The sequence below is a fragment of the Heterocephalus glaber genome, unplaced genomic scaffold, assembly GCF_053883595.1.
Source record: "Heterocephalus glaber isolate CG9 unplaced genomic scaffold, H.glaber_assembly_v1.0 deba00001504, whole genome shotgun sequence".
NCBI classification, from domain to species: Eukaryota; Metazoa; Chordata; class Mammalia; order Rodentia; family Bathyergidae; genus Heterocephalus; species Heterocephalus glaber.
Genome location: NW_028258324.1, coordinates 58,954,896 through 58,981,341, shown reverse-complemented (window position 1 = coordinate 58,981,341; position 26,446 = coordinate 58,954,896). Strand labels below are relative to the sequence as shown.

The 26,446-nt window shown below is 36.9% G+C and overlaps 1 protein-coding gene and 1 pseudogene across 12 annotated transcripts in view; one reads left to right on the top strand and one right to left on the bottom strand.

The window, feature by feature from the left end:
* The window catches only part of Atp11b (ATPase phospholipid transporting 11B (putative)), a 109,329-nt gene that overhangs the window by 27,585 nt on the left and 55,298 nt on the right, over positions 1-26,446 (bottom strand). For all 12 annotated transcript variants that reach the window (XM_087186602.1, XM_021254807.2, XM_021254847.2 and 9 more), the window contains 14 exons: positions 23,964-24,114; positions 22,503-22,700; positions 19,561-19,803; positions 18,521-18,696; positions 18,251-18,319; positions 16,507-16,580; positions 16,332-16,435; positions 13,055-13,236; positions 11,486-11,689; positions 9,063-9,216; positions 7,683-7,785; positions 4,841-4,986; positions 3,359-3,418; positions 1,388-1,515 (listed from right to left, as the gene is read on the bottom strand). In XM_087186602.1, the coding sequence (XP_087042728.1) occupies positions 1,388-1,515; positions 3,359-3,418; positions 4,841-4,986; positions 7,683-7,785; positions 9,063-9,216; positions 11,486-11,689; positions 13,055-13,236; positions 16,332-16,435; positions 16,507-16,580; positions 18,251-18,319; positions 18,521-18,696; positions 19,561-19,803; positions 22,503-22,700; positions 23,964-24,114 (1,992 nt within the window). The remainder of the gene's footprint in view (positions 1-1,387; positions 1,516-3,358; positions 3,419-4,840; positions 4,987-7,682; positions 7,786-9,062; positions 9,217-11,485; positions 11,690-13,054; positions 13,237-16,331; positions 16,436-16,506; positions 16,581-18,250; positions 18,320-18,520; positions 18,697-19,560; positions 19,804-22,502; positions 22,701-23,963; positions 24,115-26,446) is intronic.
* On the top strand, positions 22,391-22,563 carry LOC147825370 (U2 spliceosomal RNA; annotated as a pseudogene).

Below are 26,446 nucleotides of genomic sequence, written 5' to 3'. Positions count from 1 at the left end.
ACAATCTGCACTAATCTTGGGTCAAGTCCTGTCCTAGGTAACCTAGGAAATCTGAGTAATACTCTGGATAACTGGCTGCTTCTGTAAGTGTGACCTCTGTATCTTTCCAGAGGACCCTAAGCTCGACCTGACATGTTCACATCTCTGTGTTACCTGGTTCTGGGGAAGCAGAAGGAAGCTGGGGACCTGGGATTAATATCCTCAAATTGCTTTGCACTGAGTGTTAATGACACATATGTTTGGCAATACTAGGACATGAGCTCATTTTTTAGAAACTACGGCCTGCTAAATTGTGAATAACTTCTTTTGCACACATGAAGTAGACTAAGACTGGTTTGCAACAGTAAGTGTAAACCATACAATTGCAAGCCCAAGGTCCCAAGTTTGATCCCCGGTACCAAAAAAAAAAACACCATACAATTGCCCAGTACATTTCTTGGATCAAAGTGTTCCTTCCTAAACCAGCAGAAGCTGAGCATGATGGTGCATGCTTATAATCCCAGCACCTAGGAGGCAAGAGGACTGCTGCCAATTTAGAGGGCATCTGGAGCTAATGAGTTCAAAGCCAGCCTGAACTATATAGTAAGATCCTGTCTTAAAAAACAAATAAAACTGGAAAAGTTATTCAGAATTACTTTTTGATATTAAAAATCTTTAAGCCATACAACCACCTTACTTTCCTTAGTATTAGTCACCAAGACACTACTACTCATTCACTCATTTCTCAGATCCTTGTTAAATTTGGTAATGACTGAATATACTTACAATCAGAAATACAAGGTGTGATTAAAAAATAGTGAATGTTTAAATTTAAAAGACACATTGCCATTGATTTTCTTCAAAACACTTACCCTTGCTTTGAACACACTTATCCCATTGTTCCTGTCACTTTCTAAAGCAGTTCTAAAAGTCTTCTTTCCTGAGGGTCTTTATTGTGCTGGCTTGGCTACTTGATGTCCTGAACTGATTCAAAACTTTGACCTTTCATGGTCATTTTGACTTTGGGGAAGAGCCAGAAGTCACACAGAGCCAGATCCGGTAAATAAGGTGGATGAGGATGCACTGTCATGTTTTTAGGAGCCTCTTTCCATTGGATGGCACTCAGCTGAAGCACTCACCAAAAGAAGACTTCTAGATATGCTTCAGAAAGATGGAATAAGTATGAGTCCAGCCTGGACTAAATACAAAGTTCAAGGCCAGCCTGAACTATGTAGTGAGAACCACTTCAAAAAAAAAATGTGTGTTCAAAGCTAGGGGGAGTACTTTTGAGGGAGATTAATGGCAATGTGTCTTTCATTGTAATAAAAAAAAAACCCCAACATAAAAATATTCATTGTGTTTTTCAATCAACCCGGTATAGGGACATTTAATACTGAAAAAGACTTACCTGTAGAGAGTAGGCTTGTTCTGTAATACATGAGGGTCTATATGCTGTTCCAAAAGACTATATATCAGAACAGGTAGGGAAGTAAAACAAATATTGTACAAAGTCAGGTACATGCTGTCATACAGTGTCTACAAAGAGAAATTGGTAGGAATTTTAGGATCTGAAATTATGTCTGTTATACTTATGCATATAATTAAAAAGCATTTTAAAAATGAGCATAAAATTATAGCTTTTTTCAGTTTACACTAAAATCTATTTAAACAACTCCAACTTGTTTTTAATTTTTTTTTGGTACTGGGGATCAAACTCAGGGCCTTACGCTTTCGAGGCATGTGCTGGCACCACTGAGCTAAATCACTGGCCCCCAACTTGTTTTTTAGATAAATGTACAATAGTCCTAGACTTAAATTCTTTGGGGAAATTGGAATATTTTGTAGTATCAAGTATTTCTTCAATTACAGTGAATTTGATCTATATTTCGAGATTCTCCACAATTTGGCCACTGTGATGTAGCGTTACACAATTCTCCTGCATGGATCCTAGGCTTCTTACTATTCCTTTGACATGCTACACACACAGGTTTTTTGTTTGTTTGAAGACAGGGCCTCACTATGCAGTTCGGGCTGGCCTCAAACTTGTACGTAGAGATGATCCTGCCTCAGCCTCTCAAGTGCTAGGATCACAGGTGTGCGGCACCATGTCTGGCATGCTACATATACAGTTTTGCTTTCCTGGCTTGGTCTTCTCATCTAGATCCTATACTCTGCAAGGAACTGAAAAAGACTCTTCCTTCATGAAATTTCACAATGGCCTAAGCCCTTGATGATAGTGTCCTCCTCTAAAAAGTGCTACTGTTGGTATTAACCAGCCAGTATTCTGCCTCTGCTTCACGTATTATTTTTATTATTATCAATATTATATCCCAAATTATACCATAAACTCCCTGAAAACCTAATCAAAGTTCATGGTTTTACAGCATTCTTTATTTTACTCAGGTGAAGAAACAGTTACAGGCAATCACTGCCTGTCTATGCAGATACTTGGCATGTCACAAAGCGAGGAGAAAATAGTGCTTAAGGGCAGGAACAACTCCTGAAAAACCTAATTAAGCTCTTGTGTTTTCAGTAAGTTAGATCTAAGGGGTGGGGATTTAGCTCAGTGGCACCGAGCCTGCCTTGCAAGCCAAGGCCCTGAGTTTGATCCCTGGGACTGAGAGGAAAAAAAAAAAAAATCCATTCTCCTGCTCAACTTGAGGTATACAGTGTGGTGTGTGAAAAGGGTGCTCACTTAGAAGCAGGAGGTCCAAGTCATGGTTTAGTCATTAGCTTAACTACGTGATTCTGGACAAGCTACTTCATTTCTGTAGATTTAACTTTCTTTTTCTATCAAATAAAATAAGAGATCAGGAATGGTGATGTGTGACGTGTGTACAGCCAGAGACCCACCCTGTGCCCATTACAGTGACTGCCAATAAATTATAGATTTCCCCTCTGAAACTAAAGCTTCAGAAATCTTTTCAACACAGCATTCCAGGTTTTCCTATCCATTATTTAAGGGTAGCTTCTGGGGTAAAATCTGAGATAATCCCTGGACTAAATCACTAAGTCTCCTGAAGTAAACCTCCAGTCTAGTAGTTACTTGGTCAGCCTGATAAGGATTCTACAGGGTATTACAAATAAGTTGGGAAAGTTATCAACGTTCTCCCATATACTGCTGAGTTTTTAATATCAACTTTTAAAAAAGCATCCAGAATTAAAATACATGTTCGTATCTACATTCATCTCAAATTGAAAACTGGAATAAATATTATGACGTTATGCTGATTAAGTGTACTACTTGGAGAAGTTTTATTGACTTATCTGTAGGACTAAGAAAAATGAAAACAGTCCTTCTAAATGTCTATCAAAACCTGTATCTTATTAATATGTATCTTATTCTAAAAGGACAAAACACAAGCTTTTGTTTACTTACTTGCTGAGAAAACAAACAGTAGAACTGATATAAAAACTGGGGTGTGATAAAGCACACATTCTGTAAAACAAGATTAAGTGGGAAATAATTAAAACGTGAGTTCTAAAAGAAAAACTTTCTAAAAATAGTTATTAAATATCTGGAAACAAAGTTGGTATGGTAAGTAACGGATCTTTCCATAAGGACTTGCCCAAAGAGAAAGGAGTCTCATTTTATTAAAAATGTCTAAAAGCACTGTAAGGACCAGTGCCGGTGTCAGAGTAAAAATACCCTTACCTCCATCACTGCCAAGCAGTACCACAATTTTGAAAATTCAAGTTTCCAACTTACTCAAGACTTAAAAAAAAAAAAAAAAGACTTCATATATATAGTATTAAAAGTAAGATTAAACTTTAGGTCTATGATACCTTTAAAACACAAATTATCAGAATATCTTTTTTTGGTTTTGTGATTTTTTTTTTTTTTTTGGTACCAGGGATGGAACTCAGGTCCTTGCGCTTGAGCAGCAGGCAGTGAAACCACTGAGCTAAATCCCTCCCCCTGGTTTTGTGATTTTGAGGCAGAATCTTGCTATGTAGTTCAGGCTGGCCCTGAACTTACCATGTTGCCCAGGGTGGGCTCAAACTCACAGCAGTCCTCCTGCCTCAGCCTCCAGAGTGCTGGGATTACAGGCGTGTGCCAGTACACTGGGCTTCAAAACATTTTTCTACCTCAGTATAGTTAATAGTACAAGGAAAAAGCTAGACCAAAAGTTGGAAGAAAACGGCCATATCATTCAATAGTTATATGCAATTTACTTATGTTCTTCCACTGGTTTATAACCACAATGATAGGAACATATGTAATAGAGGACACTCTTGTATATTAAATGTCTTGGCAACAGGGGCTCCTAACGGGTTCCACAGACCTTTTCCAAAGGGTCCACAGATACAACAGCATTTTAGCACCATTAGCTTCCCTGTAATCCTAAGTATTTTATTTTATGCACATAAAGACCCTATACTGAGAAGCTCACACCTTTTCAATGTAGTCTACTAACGGGTCATCTGTGGTGCAAAAAAAGATTAATAACTTCTGCTTGAAACCATAACAATGGAGTCAAATTAAAACATTACTGGCTCAAAACAAAGTCACATTTATTGTGGTCAAATTTGCACAGAATAAAACACTAAATTTAAGTAGAAAATTTGATGTGTTTGACAAATTTATACACCACCATCATCGCTGTGAAATAGAGAACTTTTCCATCAGCCCTGAAAGTTTGCTTATATCCTTTCTCAGTCAATTCTACCACCTGTACCCTTGGCCCCTGGCCCCTGATTCTGTTCTGACAGTATCAACTAGATTTATTACAAAAGCACTGTTAGTTTTTTTAATTACAGGAACAATTTTTAAGAATAATTGTATGGCTATAGCATTCCTTAAGTTGAAACTTCAAATTACTGTTATCAGTGATTAACTAAAAAACCATATGAAACTTACCTTATAAAAAAAATACTGTACAAGGGTAGCTATTCTGATATAATAAAAATGACCATGAACAAAAAGTAGTTTGGAGAGGAATTTAAATCTAGCTATTGCATAGTCACTGTTTCTTGCAGCCTGTCTTCCTTCTTTACCCATGATTCCTGTAATAAAGGAGAGAAAAAGGTATGTTTACTGATAATAAATAAGTGTAATTTTCATGATATCTCTGTAAATACCTTATCGATAGCAGTTGAACCTGGGCTTAGGAACTATATACTATTCCAATGATGGTGAACCTTTTAGAGCTTTCAGCAATAAACAGGCTACTGTGGTACACATGCCACAGGTTTGCTATCACTGTCATATTATATAGCAGCTAGCAGCTGTCTAAAAGGTTGTTCTATTTAAACATGTAATTAATATAAAGCTACACTATATACCTGACGTGCAACACCTACAGAGTTCACCAAAAAAATGTATACACACTTAAGGAAAAAAAAAAAAGTATGTTTTTTCAACAGATGTGTTAATGTGTTACCCTTGTATAAGGGACCCTACAGGATGTTGTGTATTGCAAAAAACCCACTACACTGCCAGCCATTAGAGAAGAAAATGAAAATGCATGTGCAACAATCTCAATGACCAAGGTTATCCAAACAGCAGTTTGTCGTACTAATAAATGTTTGGAAGCTTCAGTGGCCACCACTTTAAGCACCTCTTGTACTCGTAGAGGACAAAGGTAACATGTATTAGTCTCATGATGTCTCAATAAATTTAGTATTAAAATGTTTATACAAGTTTTTCTTTTCCTGGAGTGAGTGTACATTTTTTGGGGGAATCTGTATTTTCACAGAAAGAGAATATAACAAAATAAAAATACAATTAATATAAAGTATCAGGTAATAAAATTCTGATAGAATTCTATAACAGCTTTAACTTCACTAGTTCCAATAAATGTAAAATATATTCAAACTGAATAAAAACATGCAAATTTACCTAAAAACTGTTAGGTAGCTAGGGATTTAGCTCAGTGACTCTGTGCCTGCCTCACAAGTGCAAGGTCCTGAGTTCGATCCCTGGTGCCAAAAACAAACAAAAAACAAACAAAAAAACAAAAACCCAAAACCAAAAACAAACTCATGCAAAAAAATCCTATCATGCATAAGCTAAAGGGTGGTTTTTAAAAAAAATACGTAATTTTGGAATGTCATCATATTGTGTACTAAAATTTACCAATAAACTTAAAAAAAAAAGCAAAACAAAATAAAACCCCAGGTAATTTTTAAAAATGTAATTTTAAAATAAATTTTAAAAAAGAAAAATATATAAACAAATCAGTGAATCATTTTAGCTAGAAAATAGTTTTTTTGTTGGTTTGTTTTTTGTGGTACTGGGGATTGAACTTCCGCCTGTGAGGAAGGTGGCGGAACCACTGAGCTAACTCCTTGACTGAGCTAGTTTTTAAGGTTACAATTATCCTTTAGATTTCAAAAGGGCAAAAGCATAATTGCCAAGTTTGAAAGTAACTTTTAAGGAAGTTAAAAAAGGGTTTTTTGAAAATAATTTTTCAAAATTAAACTTTTTGGATTTTTGTCATGAAAGGATTAAAATATTCTAAAATATACAGGCATAAAATTTATGCATTTTCATTCATAACACCTAGAGAAAACCACTGTTTTTAGTCTACATTGTCTTAGAATCTTTCTGAGAGTATTTTGCGTATGTACATGTGTATTTGATATATATGAAATGTATATGAAGTGAGATTTGTTTGTAACCTGTATTTGTTAATTACTGGACACTGTTTATAATATGTATCTTTATCAATACGTTCAGTTATTTTCTTAGAAGAAAACACATAATTGGGCATATAACTCCAAGGTCATTAGGCACACAGTTAAAATTTGTTATGCATAACAATGCAAGGTATACCAATTTACTCTCCTACTAACATGGTATAAGATTGTTAATCTATATCTTTGTCAACTCCAGGTTATCAAACTTTGTAATTGTTGCCAGTCTGACAGATAATTTTAACTTGTGTTCTTTTGATTGGTAAGGTAGAGAGCTTTATTTTCCTCCTCCATATGAGGACAGAACTCAGGACCTTGCACTTGCCAGGCAGGAGTGGTGCCACTGAGCTACATTCTCGGCCCTTTTTTGATTGCTAAGAGACTGAACATTTTTTCCATAAACTTAGTATTCATTTTGGAGTTCTCATTTTTTTTTTTGGTACCAGGGATCAAACTCAGGACCTTGTGCTTGAGAGACAGGCACAGTGCCACTGAGCTAAATCCCTGGCCCTGGAGTTCTCATTTTGTGACAGACAAAGGTTTATACCATTTTGCCTATTTCTACTGGAGTGTTAACTTGTCAAGACTTCAAAAATCAGTAATATTAAGACTTTACCATCTGTTTTTGAAATATTCTTTACTATTTCATCTTCAAAATTTATTTTAGGGGAGTTTTTACCTCCACCACATATACTGATCTGTTCTTCCTTCCTTTGGTATTATGTTTAAAAGCTCTTTCCACAACTAAAATAACAGGATTATCATTCAATCTTCTTAAATTACCTTTTATAGTCTTTTAAAATTATTCACATCTTTAATCCATCTAAAATTTATTTTGCTGTAAGTAATGGAAAGGGGTCCAACTTTTTTTCCAAATAAGTAGTTTTAGGAATTTTTTTACTGAGTAATGTGTTTTCTTATTTGAAATTCTATAAATGTATTATTTTATGAGATAATCTACGGTACAGGAAGTTATCAAATTGTTATGGTGATTTATGGGAAAAAAAACAGTAGATAAACTAGAAAGAAAACTAAATTTTAAAATTCAGGAAAAAATCAATCACCTATGCCAACATGTGCTTCTTGTATCATGCTTACATCATTAGCACCATCACCAACAGCCAATGTTATAGGTTTCTCAGGTGAGATTTTTATCAGTCTTATTACCTGAAAGACATACAATGAAACAGTTCTTTATGATAAAAATTCAATTTTCTTAAATTTGTATAATGTCATTTATCTGAAATGACTACAGAAGGAACAGTAGTGAAAAAAATACTTAATCTTATATATTAGACAATAATATGCAGTGGGTTCATTTTTTTGAGGGATGTCTTATTAAGATTTTAGGAATGTTTTCAGAAATATAACAAAACAATTATTATGTTTGAATTTTATACGAAAAAAATTTAAATACATCTTAATTTAAAAAAAATCATGGAGAAAAACTGCACATAATTGAATTCTTTCAGGTAAAACTTTCTTTTCTCAAGAAATTGTACTTTAATAAACGCAATCTGAAGTTTTAAAAAAGCAATCAATATTAAATCAAAACAGATTTCTGGAGAATTTTTGAATGTACTTTTGTTAAGTACCTAGGCATTAGTTTTGTTTGACCTCCAGTTTTAGTCTCCATAGACTAGGATACAATAATTATAATAAAGGCACTGTAACAAAATTCCATGAAACCAAAAAACTGGATGCTGAATTATTAGATGTGAAATAATCAGTAGTATTAGATGTTCATTGCACAGGATATTTGTAAAGGACACATTCTAAAACCTCAAATTCCAAATGTGAAATTACAAAATAAAAATGTGCATATCTTTTCACTTAGGAAGCTGAAATTTAAGTATTTCTTATATACAATTTTACAAGTTAAACTGGCTTTCAACTTTCTACTAAAGTCCTAATTTATCACTTGATAATCACTTTTTTTTTTTTTTTTTGGTACTGGGGATCGAACTTGGGTCCTTGCGCTTGGCGCAGCAGGCAGCGAAACCATTGAGCTAAATCCCCTGCCCAATAACCACTTTTAACAAAGAATTACAATTCAAGAGAACGTAAGAATAAGCAGCGATCAACAGAAGCACCTCAGGGTGCAGATGAAGTTGAGTCTCCTAGAGTCCTTCGCTTGTTAAGTAACTAATTTGGGTAATGTTAAGTTACTACAGTTCAGATTTGTGTTTCAGCAAGGCCACAACTGCTAGACAATACAGATTTTCTAGGTCATTATGAATACCTGAAACTTGAATATTTATTTACTCTGAGGATTCTTGAAGTCTAATGTACATGGCTAAAATTCATAGTACAGGAAGGGACTGACTCCTAGAGTAAGCGTCATACACTGCATACCACCAAATACAACTATGTAAAGGCACTCATCTTAGAGAGTACTTTTAGATCTAAATACCTTTATGGAACGTTTTATAATATATACATACTTTTGCTTTCTGCAGTGGTGCCATACGACAGCATAATACAGCCGAACAATTTCTGCAAACTTCCATAAATAGCTTTTCATGCTCCCTGAGTGCAAGAGATAGGCTGGTCCCATCAACTACTAGCCCATGCTGAATCACATGATCCTCTGTAATTCTAAAAGAAAATAATTATATTAACTGTAAGACACTTTGAAGTCATATTATTTATTTATTTTAAATTATTTTTTTTTTGGTACTGGAGATGGAACTCGGGACCTTTTGCCTGAGAGGCAGGTGGCAGAACCACTGAGCTAAATCCCCAGCCCCACAGTTTTGTTTTTGTTTTTTTGTTACTGGGGATTGAACTTGGGACTTTGGGACTGGGAGGAAGGCAGTGGAACCACTGAGCTAAATCTCCAGCTAATTTTTAGTATTTTTAAAGTAGACATTATTATTTTTTTTTTTGGTACCAAGGATAGAACTCGGGTCCTTGTGCTTGCGCAGCAGGCGGCAAAACCACTGAGCTAAATCCCTGGCCCCAGCAGACATTATTTTTATAATCAAGAAAAAACTGTTTCAGAAAGCATAAAGTAAATGACTTTAAGTAATTAATTCTATGTTTTAGGGACTTTCTCTTGACATATGGTACTTAAATATTTAAGCAGCCAGGATAGTATTGACATTGCTTCTAAACTGCAGCATAATTATCTAGGTCAAGTGCCTTTTTTACATTCAAGCAAAGACCTTTCTGGCAGCAATACAGAGTTTTGAAAATATCTCTTTAAAAAGTGTTTCTTTGATGAAATCTAGACTTCAGTACCATATTAACACCTATGTAACAAATATAAATAAAGCACTGAGTATACATTAATAATTACAGCCAGGGATTTAGCTCAGCGGTTCCACCGCCTGCCTCGAAAGCACAAGGTCTGGAGTTCGATCCCCGGTACCAAAAAAAAAAAAAAAAAAATTACGACCTTTTTGGGTTTGTTTTTCTGGATTAGCATCACAAGACTGCAAATGACTTCTACTTGTAGGAGATCTAATATGCATACACACACCCAACCCTGATGTTCACACTAAAGCACTCCTTAGTTTATTTTCAAAATTTAGACTGTGTTACAGGTACAAAATAAATCTGATCTCCCTGTAAACAGATTTACAAAAAAAGAAAGTATAAATTTTTTTTTTTGGTACCAGGGATCGAACTTGGGACCTTGCACTTGCGAGGCAGGCGGTGGAATCACTGAGCTAAATCCCTGGCCCTGAAATATAATTTTGAGCAGTAAAATGCAGATTAATTTCCCAGTTTGGTTGTCTGACTAGGGCTCAACAAATGTTTTCTGTAAGGGTCCAGATAGCAAATATTTCAGATTTGGGCTTTGTGGGCCAAGAGGCAAAATTGAAGATGTTATATAGGTACTTGTACAATGAGAAAAGAAATTCCAATAAAAAATTTATTGACTAAATTGAAAATAAAGCAATAATGGAGTACTTTTTTTTTTTTTTTTTTGCGGTACTGGGGATCGAACTCAGGACCTGGTGAGGCAGGTACAGTGCCACTGAGCTAAATCCCCTGCCCGAGGAGTACATTTTAAAAAATAATAGAGGTCGGGCCGGGGATTTAGCTCAGTGGTTCCTCCCCCTGCCTTGTAAGCCCAAGGTCCCGAGTTCGATCCCTGGTACCAAAAAAAAAAAGGGGTCTACTTAGGATAAGGATGAATCTTTTAGGGGGAGAATATTTTCTTTAATTGGGGTTCAAAGTTAATGTTTCCTACCATCAAAATCATTTCAGGGGTGGGATCACAGCTCAGTGGTAGAGCACCTGCCTAGTATGTGCAAAGCCCTGGTTTCAATCCCAGTACCACAAAGAAAAAAAATTAATCGCAAACATTCATCTGTTAATGATTACTACTGAACTGCAATGAATCTTACACTGTACTAACTGAATAATAAAGTAACTTCCCTTCCACTGTGCCTTAAAATTGTGATACTAAAATTTATTTTTCTTCTCTTGTTTTCTCATGACAGCTGTATAGTGACAATAAAAAACTGTAAAATGTCACAATATGGTGCCATGTGTGGCAATCAAAACACTACTGAGTTACAGTTGTGTCTGTGTGTGATGAGCAGGGCACCTGGCAGCAGTGTGCAATGACGAAGGAGATCTCTGTTGCAAATACTCAACTCTACGGTAAAGCAGTCACTGACAGTAGGTAACTGAATTTATGTGGTTGCTCTAATTCAACTTACTGAAATCTGAATTTCATGTAGTTTTCACATCATGAAATATTGTTTGGATTAGTTTTCATCCATCAAAAATGTAGAAACTACTTTTAGCTTGTGCACTATAAACAAGAGGCAGTGGCAGTGGGTCATTTCTGACCCACAGGCTACTGTTTGCTGACCCCATAACTGCATGACCCAGATAATGATCTTCTTACCTTCTGGCAAGCTGCCTCAACTGTTCAGCACATTCGTTGTCTGATTTCTGGTTAATAAGTTCAAGGATGTTCATAGTTCTATGAAAATGTCCACAAGATAAACTCACACTAACAGCAGTTTCATGTTTGTCTCCTGTAAGTACCCACACTTTGATACCAGCCATTCTCAATGCTTCAATAGTTTCTTGAACTTTATCTTGCAGTCTAAAAATCAAAGAAACAAAATCGGTTGAAAAACAGTTTTCTGACTGCATGCTAAGTTATAAACCATATAGCATATGTGTAGTCAAGTCAGGACTTAATGTAGGAATGTTATTGTATAACAATATAACTGAAATTTTCTCCCATTCAGAAGAAACAATGGACGGACTAGTATTCATCTAAACCAGTTAAAATCTACAACTTCACATTTTAAGAGTGTATCTACAAAGTTGATTTTCACGAGACTAAACTATGTAGTTTTCATTAAACTCCTATTTTATTTGAAAGTCTTAATATATTTTGGCAGTGCTGGGGATTGAACCAAGAGCTACATACATGCTATGCAATCGCTCTGCCACTGAGTGACATCCCCACCCTCAGGAATTCTTAAATTTCAAGTCAAGGGAGATTTCTCTCTCCCTCTTGATAAGAAAGTCTTTCAAATCACTATTTGTTTTCTGGAGAAAGGGTCTCACTTTATAGTTCAGGCTGGCCTTGAACTCACTATATAGTCCAGGCTGGCCTTGCATGGCAATCCTCCTGCCTCAGCCTCCTGAGTGCTGGGGATTACAGGTGTGTGCCACCATGTTTGGCTTTAAATCACTCTTACAGTTAAAAAATTAGACCATGGAAAACATAATACTAGAACTACAAACATATAATAATAGAACTATAATAATAGAACCTACAAACATAAAGACTAGGGCTGAGGATTTAGCTCAGCGGCAGAGCGCCTGCCTGGCAAGCTCGAGGTCCTGAGTTTGATTCCCAGTACCAAAAAAAGCCCTCAAAAAACAGACACTTGAAGAAGAAAAATATGTGTCTGGAAAGGTCTTTCAGGAGTGGAGTATCTGAGCTATATTTGACTTATTTTTGGTACAGGAGATCGAACTCAGGACCCTGTACTGGATAGAGAAGGAAAGGATCATCTAGGCAGAAGGCAGAGCCTCACCGAGGAACAAATACACAAAACAGAATAGTGTTCACTATTGCTGCTGTGCAGTGTGGTATTACTGAAGCATAAAGTAAAAGGAAGCAGTGGTGGGAGGTGAGGCTGGAGAACTAAGCAGGTCTTAATGTCTCTCTATGGCACACTGGGAGAACTAGACTTCATTGTTTTTCTTTCACCTACTTCAGATACCTGGCTAGAACAAAACAGTATATACTGACTGGGAAAATCAAGGCTTTAATTATCTTTATTTTAAATATACTAAATTATTATGGGATGTTAACAACCAGAATTTGTTTACTATATCAGAACATTTGGCTAAATACACAAGAAAAATCATCCTGATTATTTATCTGACACTTGTGTTTGCTTCAGCAGCACATACACTAAAATTGGAATGATATTTATCTGACACTTACCTGTCTTCTACGGCTGTAGCCCCAAGTAAAATCAGGTCTTTCTCTATGAACTGAAAGACTTCAGCCAATTTCTCTTCCCGTTGCTGCAAGGCAGTCCTGGCTTCAAACAGGCGTCTGTCTATCTCTTCATACTCATTAGGTGTAAACTGTCTATAGGCTATACACAGAGTTCTTAGCCCTTTCTAAAACAAGTAAACAAAGACAAAGTTGAACACAACTAACGAAAACCAAAAAGTTACTGAAATAAATTGACCCTAGGTTCCAATTCTCAGCCCTTCAAAAGTGAAACAAAAATGAACTCCCCCGAACTGAGAACTCATTACCAAAAAATTCAATGATAAACAATTTAAAAAGTACTATACCTTAGTGATAGGAAAGAAATGAAGTGTTTCAGAGCCCTAGAGATCTGAGTTATGGATTACATGTTATCAAGAGCTCTTTCAGTTTCTCATCAGTTTTTAAAAAGTTGCTTAAAATGATTAAGGTTATTGAATTATACAGTATGAGAGTCTAGAAAGGACCAAAAAAGGTACCTCATTTGTGATTTAAAAACTGTTACGTGGAAAGTTAGAAAGATCTATATTGTACCTTCAAGACTATTTAGAGAGAAACAGCACCAGGTTCTATTCACTTGCTTTACTGTACAAACCCATTTTAACTAATTTGTAAGATTTATTTTTCTAAGTAAAGGAGATCATAATTTCCTATGGGTTCACTGAAAGACAAAATCTGCCTTTCAAATAAAGAACTCTGAAAAATACTATTGAACATACTATATTTTCTAGATCTATCAAACTTTTTTGGGGGGGATAATACTTGGGGTAGAACCCAGAGGCACTCTACCACTGAGCTATATCCCTATCCATTTTTACATTTTATTTTGCAACAAGGTCTCACTAAAGTGGCCCAGGCTGGCCTCAAACTTGCCATTCTCCTGCCTCAGCCTTCTAAATAGCTTGAATTACAGGCATGCACCGAGGGGCTTGCCCAAATGAATGATTATGTCTTTGCCAGTGAATTGGAATTCACTCAAAATTTACTAATATATTTTGGATTATATGATTCCAGTGGGCTCAAATTTTTCTTAATCTCTGAGAGTTGGTATCAAAATCCAAAGGCTTAGATAATTCCTTTTTCTTGCTATTTTCCCCAGAAAAACCCATAATAATGTTCTAATACAAACACTAAGAAGGGAAGATTTAAAAACACTAACGTCAATATTTGGCAGATTTTCAAGTACAGTGCAGCATTTTCATCACCTCCAAAAAGAATCCTGTACCATTAGCACACTTGCCTCTCACCTCTCTTCTCTTTTTCCAGTCCCTGGCAATTGCTGATCTATCCATTCGCTTTCTAGGAATGTGCCTTTTCTGGATATTTCATGTAGCCTTTTGTTGACTGGCTACTTTCAGCAGTTTTTTCAAGGTTTATTGTTATAGTGGAATATATCAGTACTTAATTCCTTTTAATGGCAAATAACATTCTATAATATAGACATACCACAGTTATATCTATCCATTCATCAATTGGGTGTCTGGGTTTTTCCATTTTTGGTGGCTAAGAATAATGCTGCTAATGATTACTGATACACAGATTTGGTGTGGACTAACGTTTTCAATTTTCTTGGGTGTGTACCCAGGAATGGAGATGCTGAAATTATCTTTTTTATTTTGGTACCGGAGATCAAACTCAGGACCTTGCACTTGCAAGGCAGGCAGGGGAACCACTGAGCTAAATCCCCGGCCCCTGAAATTATCTTTTGAGGAACTGCTAAACTGTTTTCCAAAGTGGCTAGATCACTTATAATTCCTCTAAATTCATCACATTCTCAAATTTTCCTACATTCTTTTTTTGTTTGTTTGTTTTTTTGAGGCAAGGTCTCCCTTTGAAGTTCAGGCTGGCCCTGAACTATGTATATGTAGCCCAGGCTGGCTTCGAACTCTCAGTGATCCTCCTGCCTCAGCCTCCCAAGTGCTGGAATTACAGGAGTGTGCCACTACGCCTGGCATCCTATATTCTTTTAGTAAGCCCTCTTCTTTTTTCTTTGGTACTAGGGACAGAACGCAGGACCTTGCGCTTGAGAGGTAGGCACAGTGCCATTGAGCTAAATCCCTGGCCCTAGTGAGCCCTCTTCTATGGAGACCAGCCTTGTACATGTTAAGCAGGCTTTGCATCACTGAGCCATAGCACCTGGCCATTTTTTTTTCTTTTTAAAGACAGTCTTAGCAGGGTACTGTGGTACAAACCTACAGTCCAGCCACAAAAGGCTGAGGTGGGAGAATTCATGGAACTTAAACTCATGGAACTCATGAATTTAAGACCAGCCTGGGCTCAAGAGATTCTCAGCCTCAGCCTGCTCAGTGGCTGGGGCCTTGGTGCATGGTGTTCCACATGGCTAAATCCTCTTTTATTTTTTTGCAGTGGTAAGGATCAAACCCAGGCCATTGAACTGGCTAGGCAAGTGCTCTATCACTGACCTACATCCCAAGCCCCAAACCTTCTTTTGAAATTGTAGTTTGAAGGCAGGTATGAGGGTGTACAATTGTCATCACAACATTCTGAGAGGGTGAAGCAGGAGGATCCAAAGTTCCAGCTCAGCTCAGGCAACTTAGTGACTTAGTGAGCTCTTGTCTCAAAATAAAAAATGAGGGTCAGGGATTTAGCTCAGTGGTTCTGGCACCTGCCTCAAAAGCACAAGGTCCCGAGTTTGATCCCCGGTACCAAAAAAGAAAAAAGAAAAAAAAAAAAAGATCCAGGAATCAAAATAAAAAATGAAAAAGGGTGGGGGCACTGGGAAGGTGGTTCAGTGCAAAGGCCCTGGGTTCAATTCCCAGCACCAAAACAAACAAACAAACAAACATGATGGTCCTTGCAACTGGTTTGTTGATGAGAAAACTTGTATTTTAGCAGAATAAAAAAGTTTTTATATAAAGAATGGAGTGGACAAATAGTGCAACAAAACTGCAAAGTTCCACAATTTTTGACAATTAAAAAAAAAGGAGCCTTAAAATTTTCCTAAGTATGTCTTTTAGAGCTTTTTCTTTCTTTTTTTTCTTCTTGTAGTACTGGGGAATTGAACTGAGGGCCTTCATACTGAGGTACATTTCCCAGTCCTTTATTTTTTTATTTTGAGACAGGGTCTTGCTAAATTTGCAAGTTGTCCAGGATGGGCTTAAACTTGCAGCCCTCCTGTCTCTGCCTCCCTGAGTGCTAGGATTACAGACATGTGCCAACATGTCTGGCTTACAGGTTTTAAATCATAGAAATTTATACTCACCAAAGCAAATTCATCTACATGAATTCTCGTTTTCTCTATGTCTCCACCTATACAGTTAGGAAGTACTGATGATTCTGCTCCTTTAGCAAATAAAAGCTTCTCACCTAAAAGGAAAAAATAAGTTATCAAGCTCTTATTAGGTAAATAAAAATTCATGAAAGTTAAAATTGGTTACCTGAACATGCTTGAACAATTACACTCATTCTCCTACGATCTGAATCAAATTCCAGAACATGAAGCAGTTTGTACCTAAAGAAAGTAAGAAACACAGAAACCTTACTCTTTAAAATAATAAGTGGGCTGGGGATTTAGTTCAGTGGTTTCGTCCACTGCTGTGCAAGCGCAAGGACCTGAGTTCAATCCCAGTACCAAAAAAAAAAAAAAAAAGTGACTATTTGGAAAGAATCACTATAAAAATACCAATTTAAAATAAGAAATCAATTTAATTACATCTTCATGGTATAGGTTAAGAGTTTTCAATAACAATACTGGACAGAAAGATGGAACTGACATTGAGTCTGCACCAAATGCCGTGTACTTCACATACCTTATGTCATTTAATAAACAGTAAGTAATTTGCCTGAAGTTAAATAAGCTTGTGAGTAGCTAAGCAAGAACTGGAATCCAGATCTGTTCTACTCCATATTTTTGTCACTAAAAAAAGGTGACTGATTCTCTACCCTCTTTTCTGCCCTAATATCCCTCACAACAAACATAACACACACCACACCGAGGCTCATCACAGCAGGGATTTTGAACCTGGGTGTGTTACAGCCATACCACCCTGAATGCACCTGATCCCGTCTGAACCTGGGTGTGTGTGTGTGTGTCTGGGGGGTTGTGTTGTGGATCAGGAAACGAATGCCTGTCTAGAGAACTGAAAAAAGAGTTGTGTGGATGGGTGAAGGGTGGCTTGGAAATCTCCCAGATGAATCTTGTACAATGATATACATATGGAATACTTTACAAATCTTGAAGAGAAACAGGGAGTTAAACGATAGTTTAAACACTGATGAAACGTGCTAGACAAGCGTCCACATGAAAGCAGCCAAAGGGCTTGGGATACATCTCAGTAGTACAGAGCTTGGCTCTCATGCACTATGCCCTAGGTTCATTTCCTAGTACGCAAAACAAAATAAAACAAAACAACAACAAAAGCAAGTAATCAAAGAATGGGGCCTGTTTAGTATGGAAAAGCACAGCTGTAGTTGAGATATGTACATAAGGGACAAAAATCACAAATGGTGTTAGGCATGAACTAATTTATTAGAGTAGAAATACTGAAAACAGACATGTTTGAAACCTAAAATTACAGGAATTATAAGGAAAGCTGGGCAAGGTGTGGATCAGTGGTAGAACACTTGCCTAGGAAGTGTGAGGCTCTTGGTTTGAGTCCTAGCATGGCAAAAACAAACAAACAATTATAATATAAACAGCATTTTCTTTATTGAGTAAAAACCTATGAAACTCAACCTCAGGGAAGGCTAAACTTTAAGTAAATTTATGAACTCATAGACTAAAATACTGATGAAAGACTCAAAGGAGAATAGTTATAATTGTGATAAATGTAATACTGACATCATTCTAGAGCAGAAGTTAGCCAACTTTTGCAAAGAGGTAAATAGAAAATAAATATTTTGGGCCTTGTAGGTCATTTATGGTCTCTGCTGAATATGCTTTCTTTTTTTTTTGGTACCGGGGATCGAACTCGGGTCCTTGTGCTTGCGAGGCAAAAGGTGGAACCACTGAGCTAAATCTCTGGCCCCTTTCTTTTTCTTTTAAAATAATGCTTTAAAAATAAAAGTTTATGGGCTGTACAAAAACAGATTGGAGGTCAGGTTTTCCTGTGGGCAAGTTTACTGATCTTTGATTTATACTATATAGCTAATAAGAATATTGCAATATATGAAAAAAATTACCGTTCCAGTTTTCCAAGTATTTTAATTTCCATAATTTCTTCAGAATTGCCAATAAATACAATGCCAATTCTAGGGATTAAAAGAACAGGAAATATAAGATTCACAGATGATATTTATTTTTATTACACAGATTTTACAGTAAGCAAATCTCTACAGATCTTTAAAAATTTAAAATGAATTTATGATTGAAAATTCTAAATAACTGTTTGCTATTCTAATGTTTGCTTAAAAAGTATTTTTTAAGTGGATTAGAAAATGAGACTAAATTACCTTGCAGCAGCTTCCACTAGCGCCTTTTCATCTGGGGAAGATGCATAGTACTCTAGTTGAGAGGATGCCAGGCTGGACTGCCAGGGACCATCACCAATGCCATCACTTTGAACATTGCTGATCTGCACAGTATGGCAGAGACTAACTGCTTTGAAGAAGAGACCATGTTCTTTAATCTGTAGAAACATAATATTCAAGATACAAGCACCATTCCCAAATACTATTTAGGAAACCTGACACTAGTGGTTAAACCTAGGACCTCATCCATACTAGGCAAGTGCCCTCTGGCTGAGCCACACCCCTTTCTCTTTTTATTTTGAGACAGGGTCCTGCTAAGTTGCCCAGGCTGGCCTCAAATATGTGATCCTCCTGCCCCGGTCTCCTGGGTAGCTGGGATTACAGGCATGGGCCATCATGCCTGGCTCAGAGATAGAATTCTAAGTGCCAGAACAAGGGTGTTACAACCTGGATCACCTGAATAAAAGCTGGCTGCTGGGATGGGGCTTTAGCTCAGCAGCACAGTGCCTGTCTGGCAAGTGCGAGGTCCTGAGTTCAATCTCTAGTACCAAAAAGAAAAAAGCAAAAAGCTGGCTGCTTCTAACTTCAAAATATGAAATGTCACACTAGCTTTGAACCCTTCAACATATGTGCACCTTTCTGGGAGGAATAGCCAAATTACAAGTAAAGCAGGACCCTGCCCCACTTTGGTGGAAAAAGTGAGGTCTCAAAAAAAAATAAGAGTTCAATGACTTTAAGCTCTATTTCCCATTAAAGTCTTTTTCACTTCAAGGTGGTAACAGCTTTTCTTAAGTCAGTTCTATTTAAACACCAAAAGAGCTCGGGTAGGCACACTGTAAGTGATGAATAAAACTGGGCTGTAACTACAAATTCTTAGCGTTTTGTAATACTGAGTCAAAGACATACATTTCAAACACATATACTCCTTGGTCTACTGGACATTAACTTTTTCCCCTACCACCCATCAATTATTGAAGAAAATTAATGCAAAACCCTTATTTATTCAGTTAAAAATTGCTTACTAGTTCATTTTCATTTTCAGGACTGGTTCTAAAAGAGGAACTGCTTGTAAGATGGGCTAAGTTGCTAAGGTGAGATAAACCACTAAGATATGATAAGTTTCCTTCTGAAGAGTCAGGTGTTGGTCCTTCGGGTACAAGTCTACCATTGATTTCTTGGTATTTTATGCCATTAATTGAACATTCCCGGAACTGCATCTCATTTTCTGTTAGTGTTCCAGTTTTATCTGTAAACACATAGTTCACCTAGAGAAACGGAAAGCAAAATAAAATAAACCTTTGTGTTCATATTCTTATGGTGAAAAACAAAAACCTCATCCTGTGTCTCCTAAAGTCTAGTTGGCATAGAACAACATACCAACACGGGAGATTCTTATAATCCAAGCACAAATAACAGATACCAAGGAAACAAAACGAGGTAACACCAATATTTTAACTCTCCATACACTTGGAAGTTTGTAGCATCTTAGATCCATGTTCACCTGTACAGGTGACTGAAAATGAGACATAAGAACTTCATTTCCTTTTTTCTTTTTTTTGGGTACCGGGCCCTTGTGCTTGTGCAGCAGGCGGCGAAAGCACTCAGCTAAATTCCCGGCCCAAGAACTTCATTTCTACCTCCTGGTTAAGCTGTTTTATAAATAGCAAGGCTCAAGAATTACTGAAGTAAGGGTGGGGAGGATGCTTAACCTAGAAAGTGAAAGGGTATCTGGGCCAGGAGAAATGGCACAGAGCTGGGAACTGGAACACAAAATGATAGCCACACAAGTAAGAGGTAAGAAGTTGTCCAACACAGAAGAAGTTGAAACCGAGGACAGGAAATAAGTACAGTTTACAAAGTTCAAAAGAATGTATTTTAAAAGGTAGATAAGACAAATTCTTTTATTACTCTTAGAAACTAATTCCAGAAAATTTACCAGAGAGGAAGGTAGTCCTAGCCCATCCATGAAGAGAAGGATATAAAAGTTAAGTCTTGGTACAAGCTGGATTGACATAAGGGTTTAACTTGCTGCAATGATATGTCTGTCTGTCTGTCTTTCTCTCCATACATATATATTACATATAAATATATGGAATTTACCCCAGGAATATAAGATTCAGCATAAAAATCAATCAACATAATCCACCATTTTAATAAAATGATATTTGCCTTTTATTCAGTGAATAAAATTCCCATCTTAGTCCAGGCAGAAAAAGCATTTAACAAAACCAATACCCTTCATGATAAAAATATTCAACAATTCAGGGATAAAAAGGAACTTCTTCAACTTGATAAAAGGTATCTACAAACACCTTATAGATACCATACTGAATGCTTTCTTCCTAAGAGGAGAGAAATAAAGATAGATATATGTTACTGTCATTTTTATCAACCTTGTACTAAAGAAGTCAGTTGTGGCACATGCCTGTAACCACAGCATTCTGGGGGATGAGGCAAAAAGACTCCAAGTTTGAACCCTATTTGGGGACCTTATCGACTTAGTGAGATCCTGTCTCAAAATAAAGACTAAAATATGCAGGGATGTACCTCAGTGTGAAGGCCCTAGGTTCAATCCAATACCACAAAAACAAAAAAACAAAAAAATGGTACCAAAGGTTCTGTCAGGACAATTAGGCAAGAAAAGAGAAGTTATTCTGATTGGGGAAAAAAAGAGGTGAAACTACTAAATGCACATGAAATAACTGTATATAAAAAAAACAACAACCTACAGAATTCACTAAGATATTTATTAAAACTAACAAATAAGTTCAGTGAGGTAACAGGATAAAAGATCAATATGCAAAAAGAAAGGTAGACTTAAAAATTGGAAAAAACTGTTTTGGCCAAGATATAAAGATGAGTGAGAAACCACTTTAAGATCCATGTTATGAGCTGGGCATGGTGGCACAGGCCTGTAATCTCAGCACTCAGGAGGCTGAGGCAGGAGGATTGCCATGAGTTTGAGGCCAGCCTGGGATACATAGTGAGTTCAAGGCCAGCCCGAACCACACATAGCGAGACCCTGTCTCAAAAACCAAAAAAAACACAAAAAACAAAAAACAAAATAAGATCCACATTATGGGGAATAGTAAAACATACATACAATACCTGACACGGAATTCTGCTATGTAAAATAATAAAGCTGGGTACACTGGGTACATGCCTGTAACCCCAGGTACTCAGGAGGCTGAGGAGGGTAAGCCCAAGTTCAAGGTCAGCCTGGGCAAGAAAGTGAGACCCTGTCTCAAAAATAAACACAAAAAACCAAAAACAAAAAAGAGAGACAGACAGGAAAAGAAAACCTTAGATTTACTGATTGTTTGGATATACAGAGATGCTTCATATATGTGTCAAAGAGTTGTTTTGTGGTATATGAAAGTAAGCAAATGAAAAAGAACATTAAATCTGGCTAATAGGACATACAGTATTATAAGGATTACATGAAGAACTGAGAACAATGTTTTTTTTTTTTGGTACCGGGGATCGAACTCGGGTCCTTGCGGTTGTGCAGCAGGCAATGAAAACACTGAGCTAAATCCCCGGCCCCTGAGAACAGTATTAAAAGTCATAATAACATTAATTAATAAATATTTATTAAATTCCAATTGTGATATAACAAGACCACAGGGCTTTGGAGAGGCAAAGTGGGCATGTCGTCTGGGTATGTGTATGGGAAGACAGTGATGCTATGTCTATATATTCTGTAACACAGAATGTCTAAAATTTTAAAGTCAAGAAAAAAATACTATATATTGGTAAATAATGGAAGAAACAAGATTTTAAATGGGAATAAGAATTAGGAGTGGAGCAAAGCTGGGCTGCTTTGGTATAAGCTTTGTATTATTTTGTTACATTGCTTCTCAGCCTTTTGGCTAAGATCAAGTGCATTATTTTGTTACATTAGCTTTGTATATGCTCTGCTCTAAAAAAAATTAGAAAAATAAAATCTTAAGATCATTTTTACCTGTCCAAGTTCTTCATTCAGATCGGAAGTATTGACTTGAGCTTTCTGATCTGATTCCTCATGATAGAGATCAAGATCCCAGCCAATAAAAAATGATCCAAGAAATTTCTGCATTTCAACTGTTACATACAGTGAAATTGGAATGATGAAATTGTAGAGTACCAGAAAAGCAAGGAAATCAGAAATAAATCTCAGAATCTAGGGGAAAAAAGAGAAATGATTATTTCATAAAAGAAAATACAAGAGAATTCAAGATAATGATCAGTTTTATGTGTAAAGAGACCATCAACTATTCTGAGGCTGAATACATTATGAATTGAAATTCATTTACTGAACTGTCTTCTTAGCACTGTATTTTCTCTGTTTACTTAGAATCTCGATCAATGTAAAAGGTTAAATTCAAATAACTTGTTACTTTTTTTTGGTACCAGAGATCGAACTCGGGACCTTGCGCTTGCCCAGCAGGCGTTGGAACCCCTGAGCTAAATCCCCAGCCCCTAATTTGTTACTCTTTAGGTGGGCATGGTGGTGCATGCCTGTAATCCTGACTTGGGAGGCTGAGGCGGGGGGATGGCCTTGAGTTTGAGGCCAGCCTGAACTACACAGTGAGATTCTGTCTCAAAAAAAAAAAATTGTTACTCTTAAACTAAAGGTCACCTAGTATGACTGAAACTACCTTTGGGGAAATTATAATTATATCTTTTGGAGTGCACATATCCATTCTATTACCCTTCAAAACCATAAACTAAAAATGGACTGTAACTTAAAACACAGTTGCTGGACTACACTTATTAGAAATTAAAACCATGATGTGGATATTACACAGGAAAGGCCTCCATCACTGGCACAGGAGAACCACACTCATGCTTTCTGTAAAAGGTGAAGCACACAGTTATGGATGAGAACGATACTGAAAATATGCCCCTGTATTTATCTGCTTTGTGGTTGGTCTCTTGTGATCCAAATGTCTTCCAGTAGCATTTGCATTTTAATCTAAAGTAAAATTTGTAGGACATTTTTTTTAAACCAAAATTATAGGTTATATTCTGTTGGTAGTCCATATTTAATCAGTTTAAAACTTTGATAACTTGTGAATTACTTCATACGTACCATCAAGACAATAAGGCCTCTTGAATTATTCGGACAGAATTGAAAATAAATTCTCCTTAATTCATTAGTAAGATACAGTAAATGGAATTGAAAATTGAATCTATAGTATTTAAGAGGAAAGCAAATATAGCTATATTTAAATTTTTGTGATATTTAAACATATTACATAGAGAATACGCCCTGAACTACAAAAATCATGCCGGCTGCTCTTTCTTTGTAATGTCACTTCGTCAGTCCCAATGGTTTTATGAGATCACAGTGGTCCTTCCTATTAGAAGTTACTACCAAAGCATTAACTGTGCCAAAAGGTGAAGTCTGTTTTACAGCAAAGTTACGAACATCATGAAATACCTTACTACTATTTCTCTGATGTTCTGTTTTTTGGTTATACCAAGGTTCATTCCATTTTTCTTCAGCTTGCCAGGTATATTTCAGGATAGTACTGATGATGGCTTCAGAAATAAGGATTATTAGGTAAATTATCAAAAATGTATTCATTGATCTGAAATAAGAAAAAATACAAAACATATTAATATATATTACTATATCTGTTTGCTTAGAGATTAATATTTGTATTAAAAATATTAAAATATGTAAAGAATTACTATCTATCCATGTATCTATTGATCCATCTATTTTTTTGGTATCACGAATCAAACTCAGGACCTTGTGCTTGCCAGGCACTGAGCTAAATCCTCAGCCCTACTACATCTATTTTAAAGGACATAATCTTTATTTTCAGGAAAAGGCCACTGAACAGAATCTATTTACCAACAATAAAAGAACCAATACATACAGATGTTACAGTAGATAATAGCTTTGCAACTTATTATTGCTGTAACTATTCTAAGATTTTTTTCTTGTATTTTCAGGGCCCATCTAATTGTAAGTGTAATAAATAAAAATAATATATATATATATAAATATTTTTTTTTGGTACTGGGGATCGAACTTGGGTCCTTGCGCTTGTGCAGCAAGCGGTGAAACCACTGAGCTAAATCCCCGGCCCTAAAAATAATATTATATAGCATTAAAATTTTACAAAATTTGTCAATCTACTATTTTACTTAATCTTTATAAAAACCCTATGAAGAAAGAATTGCTAAGTCCTTTTAACTGATGAAGACTCAAGTCTGAAGTTATATAATTTCTTCAAATCACCAGAAATTAACTTCAGAGCCTTCTTCTTTTCACCAAGCAAGCTTAATGTGACATATCTGATTTTAGGGTTAAATGCATACATTTTTGATACAATTAAAGAAATGTTATCTCATTTAAAATTTCAAATGTAGATTAAATAAACAATAGTATAATGAATCCTCAGGCATCCAACAAATATTTAGGGAAAATGCAGGTCACAGGCATTGTAAAGGCTCTTACTGATGGCAAAGTGGCTGGACTCTGCTTTTTCTCTCTAGGCCTTCCATAATTTAGCTTTATCTTAACTATGCAAAACTAGTTGATGCAAGTAGTTGATATGCAAGTAGTTGATATCCAGTATCTTCCAACATAAATGCCATATACTATGTGAGAATAAGGGGCATAGAACAGAATTGTTCGGTTACTATATATTAGGCACCTTGTTGGTACTTCATCGTCAGTATTGCTCACATTTTAAAACATGAAAACATCTGGTTCTACTGAGTAAAACAACTGGTCCAAGGCCACGTAGCTAACAACCACGGGATGTAAGGTTCAAATCTACATATTGTCTGACTCCAAATTCTGACCTATTTACCACCCTCACTGTGTCTCCTGTTCTCCCCCACTGCCTGGTCTATCTCTACCTTCTCTCTCTGTTCATGCCTGTCTCATCATACAGTCCAAGCTTGCTTACACTGTGTAACCAATTTTTATATATTTGCTTAACCAAGTTTTAAATGTTTAACTCAAAAGTCATCATCTTCCTGAAGTGTCTTAATTAAATTTATATTCAACTTTCTCTGGTTTAAATTAAAACTAGTGTTTTGGCTATGGCTGCAACGAAGCATGTGGTCCCTAAAGCAGGGTCATGGGGAGCTGTCCTGGTTGGGTGGGGGAGGGGGCTGCAGTTCTAGAGAATTCTAGCAGCCCCCCAAAAGACAGCCTGAATCTACAGAGCTGCCTCACAAAAGGCTGCTGTGAGCCACTGTGCTCTGGGCTGGTTTTAAAGTAAAAAACGAGGACGTCATCCTGACTCCATCATTCCAAGAAAATGTGGAACTTCCGGTTCCTCGACCACTTGTAGAGTCCCTAGCCCATCACCTGCCTGCTGGGGCTGCTGTGTGCTCTGCTGGTGTCCCTGAGGCCTGGTTTAAGAGAGCGTGCTGTACGTGTAGGGGCTTGGCTGTGCCCAGTCTGCCCTTGTCACCCATGGCGTGATAGCTGCTTGGGCTCTGAGCTGTGTCTAGTGTGGAACCTGAGGGAGGAAGCAGGGACTCTGAAGTAGCTTTTCTGTCACTCTGTGTCTGTAAGGAAAGGGGGTCACCTCGAACCTCCAGCCCGAAGTGCCCTGCAGTCCCAGTGGCAGTGGGACAGGGCAGTCTTACTGGAAGATGTTTTCCTGCTCCATCTGTGGCACTGGCATCTCTCTCTCTCTGGCCTCCACCCTCATACTTCCTAGCTCGTCTTCTCTTCTCCATCCCATCAGCCTTTACTCCTCCATCCTTTCTTGAAGGGTGGCCCCCTTGGAGTCTTCAGCACTGGCCTGCCCAAGTCTCACCACTCTCCTCCCCCTCCCCCTGCAAGTGTCTGGTCACTGTCCCTGTGATGAGTCCTCTGTCCTCCCTGCTTCCATTGGCAGCCAATGGAAGAGCCTGATCAGTGGAGCCACATGGCCATCTCTGCCTGTTCCC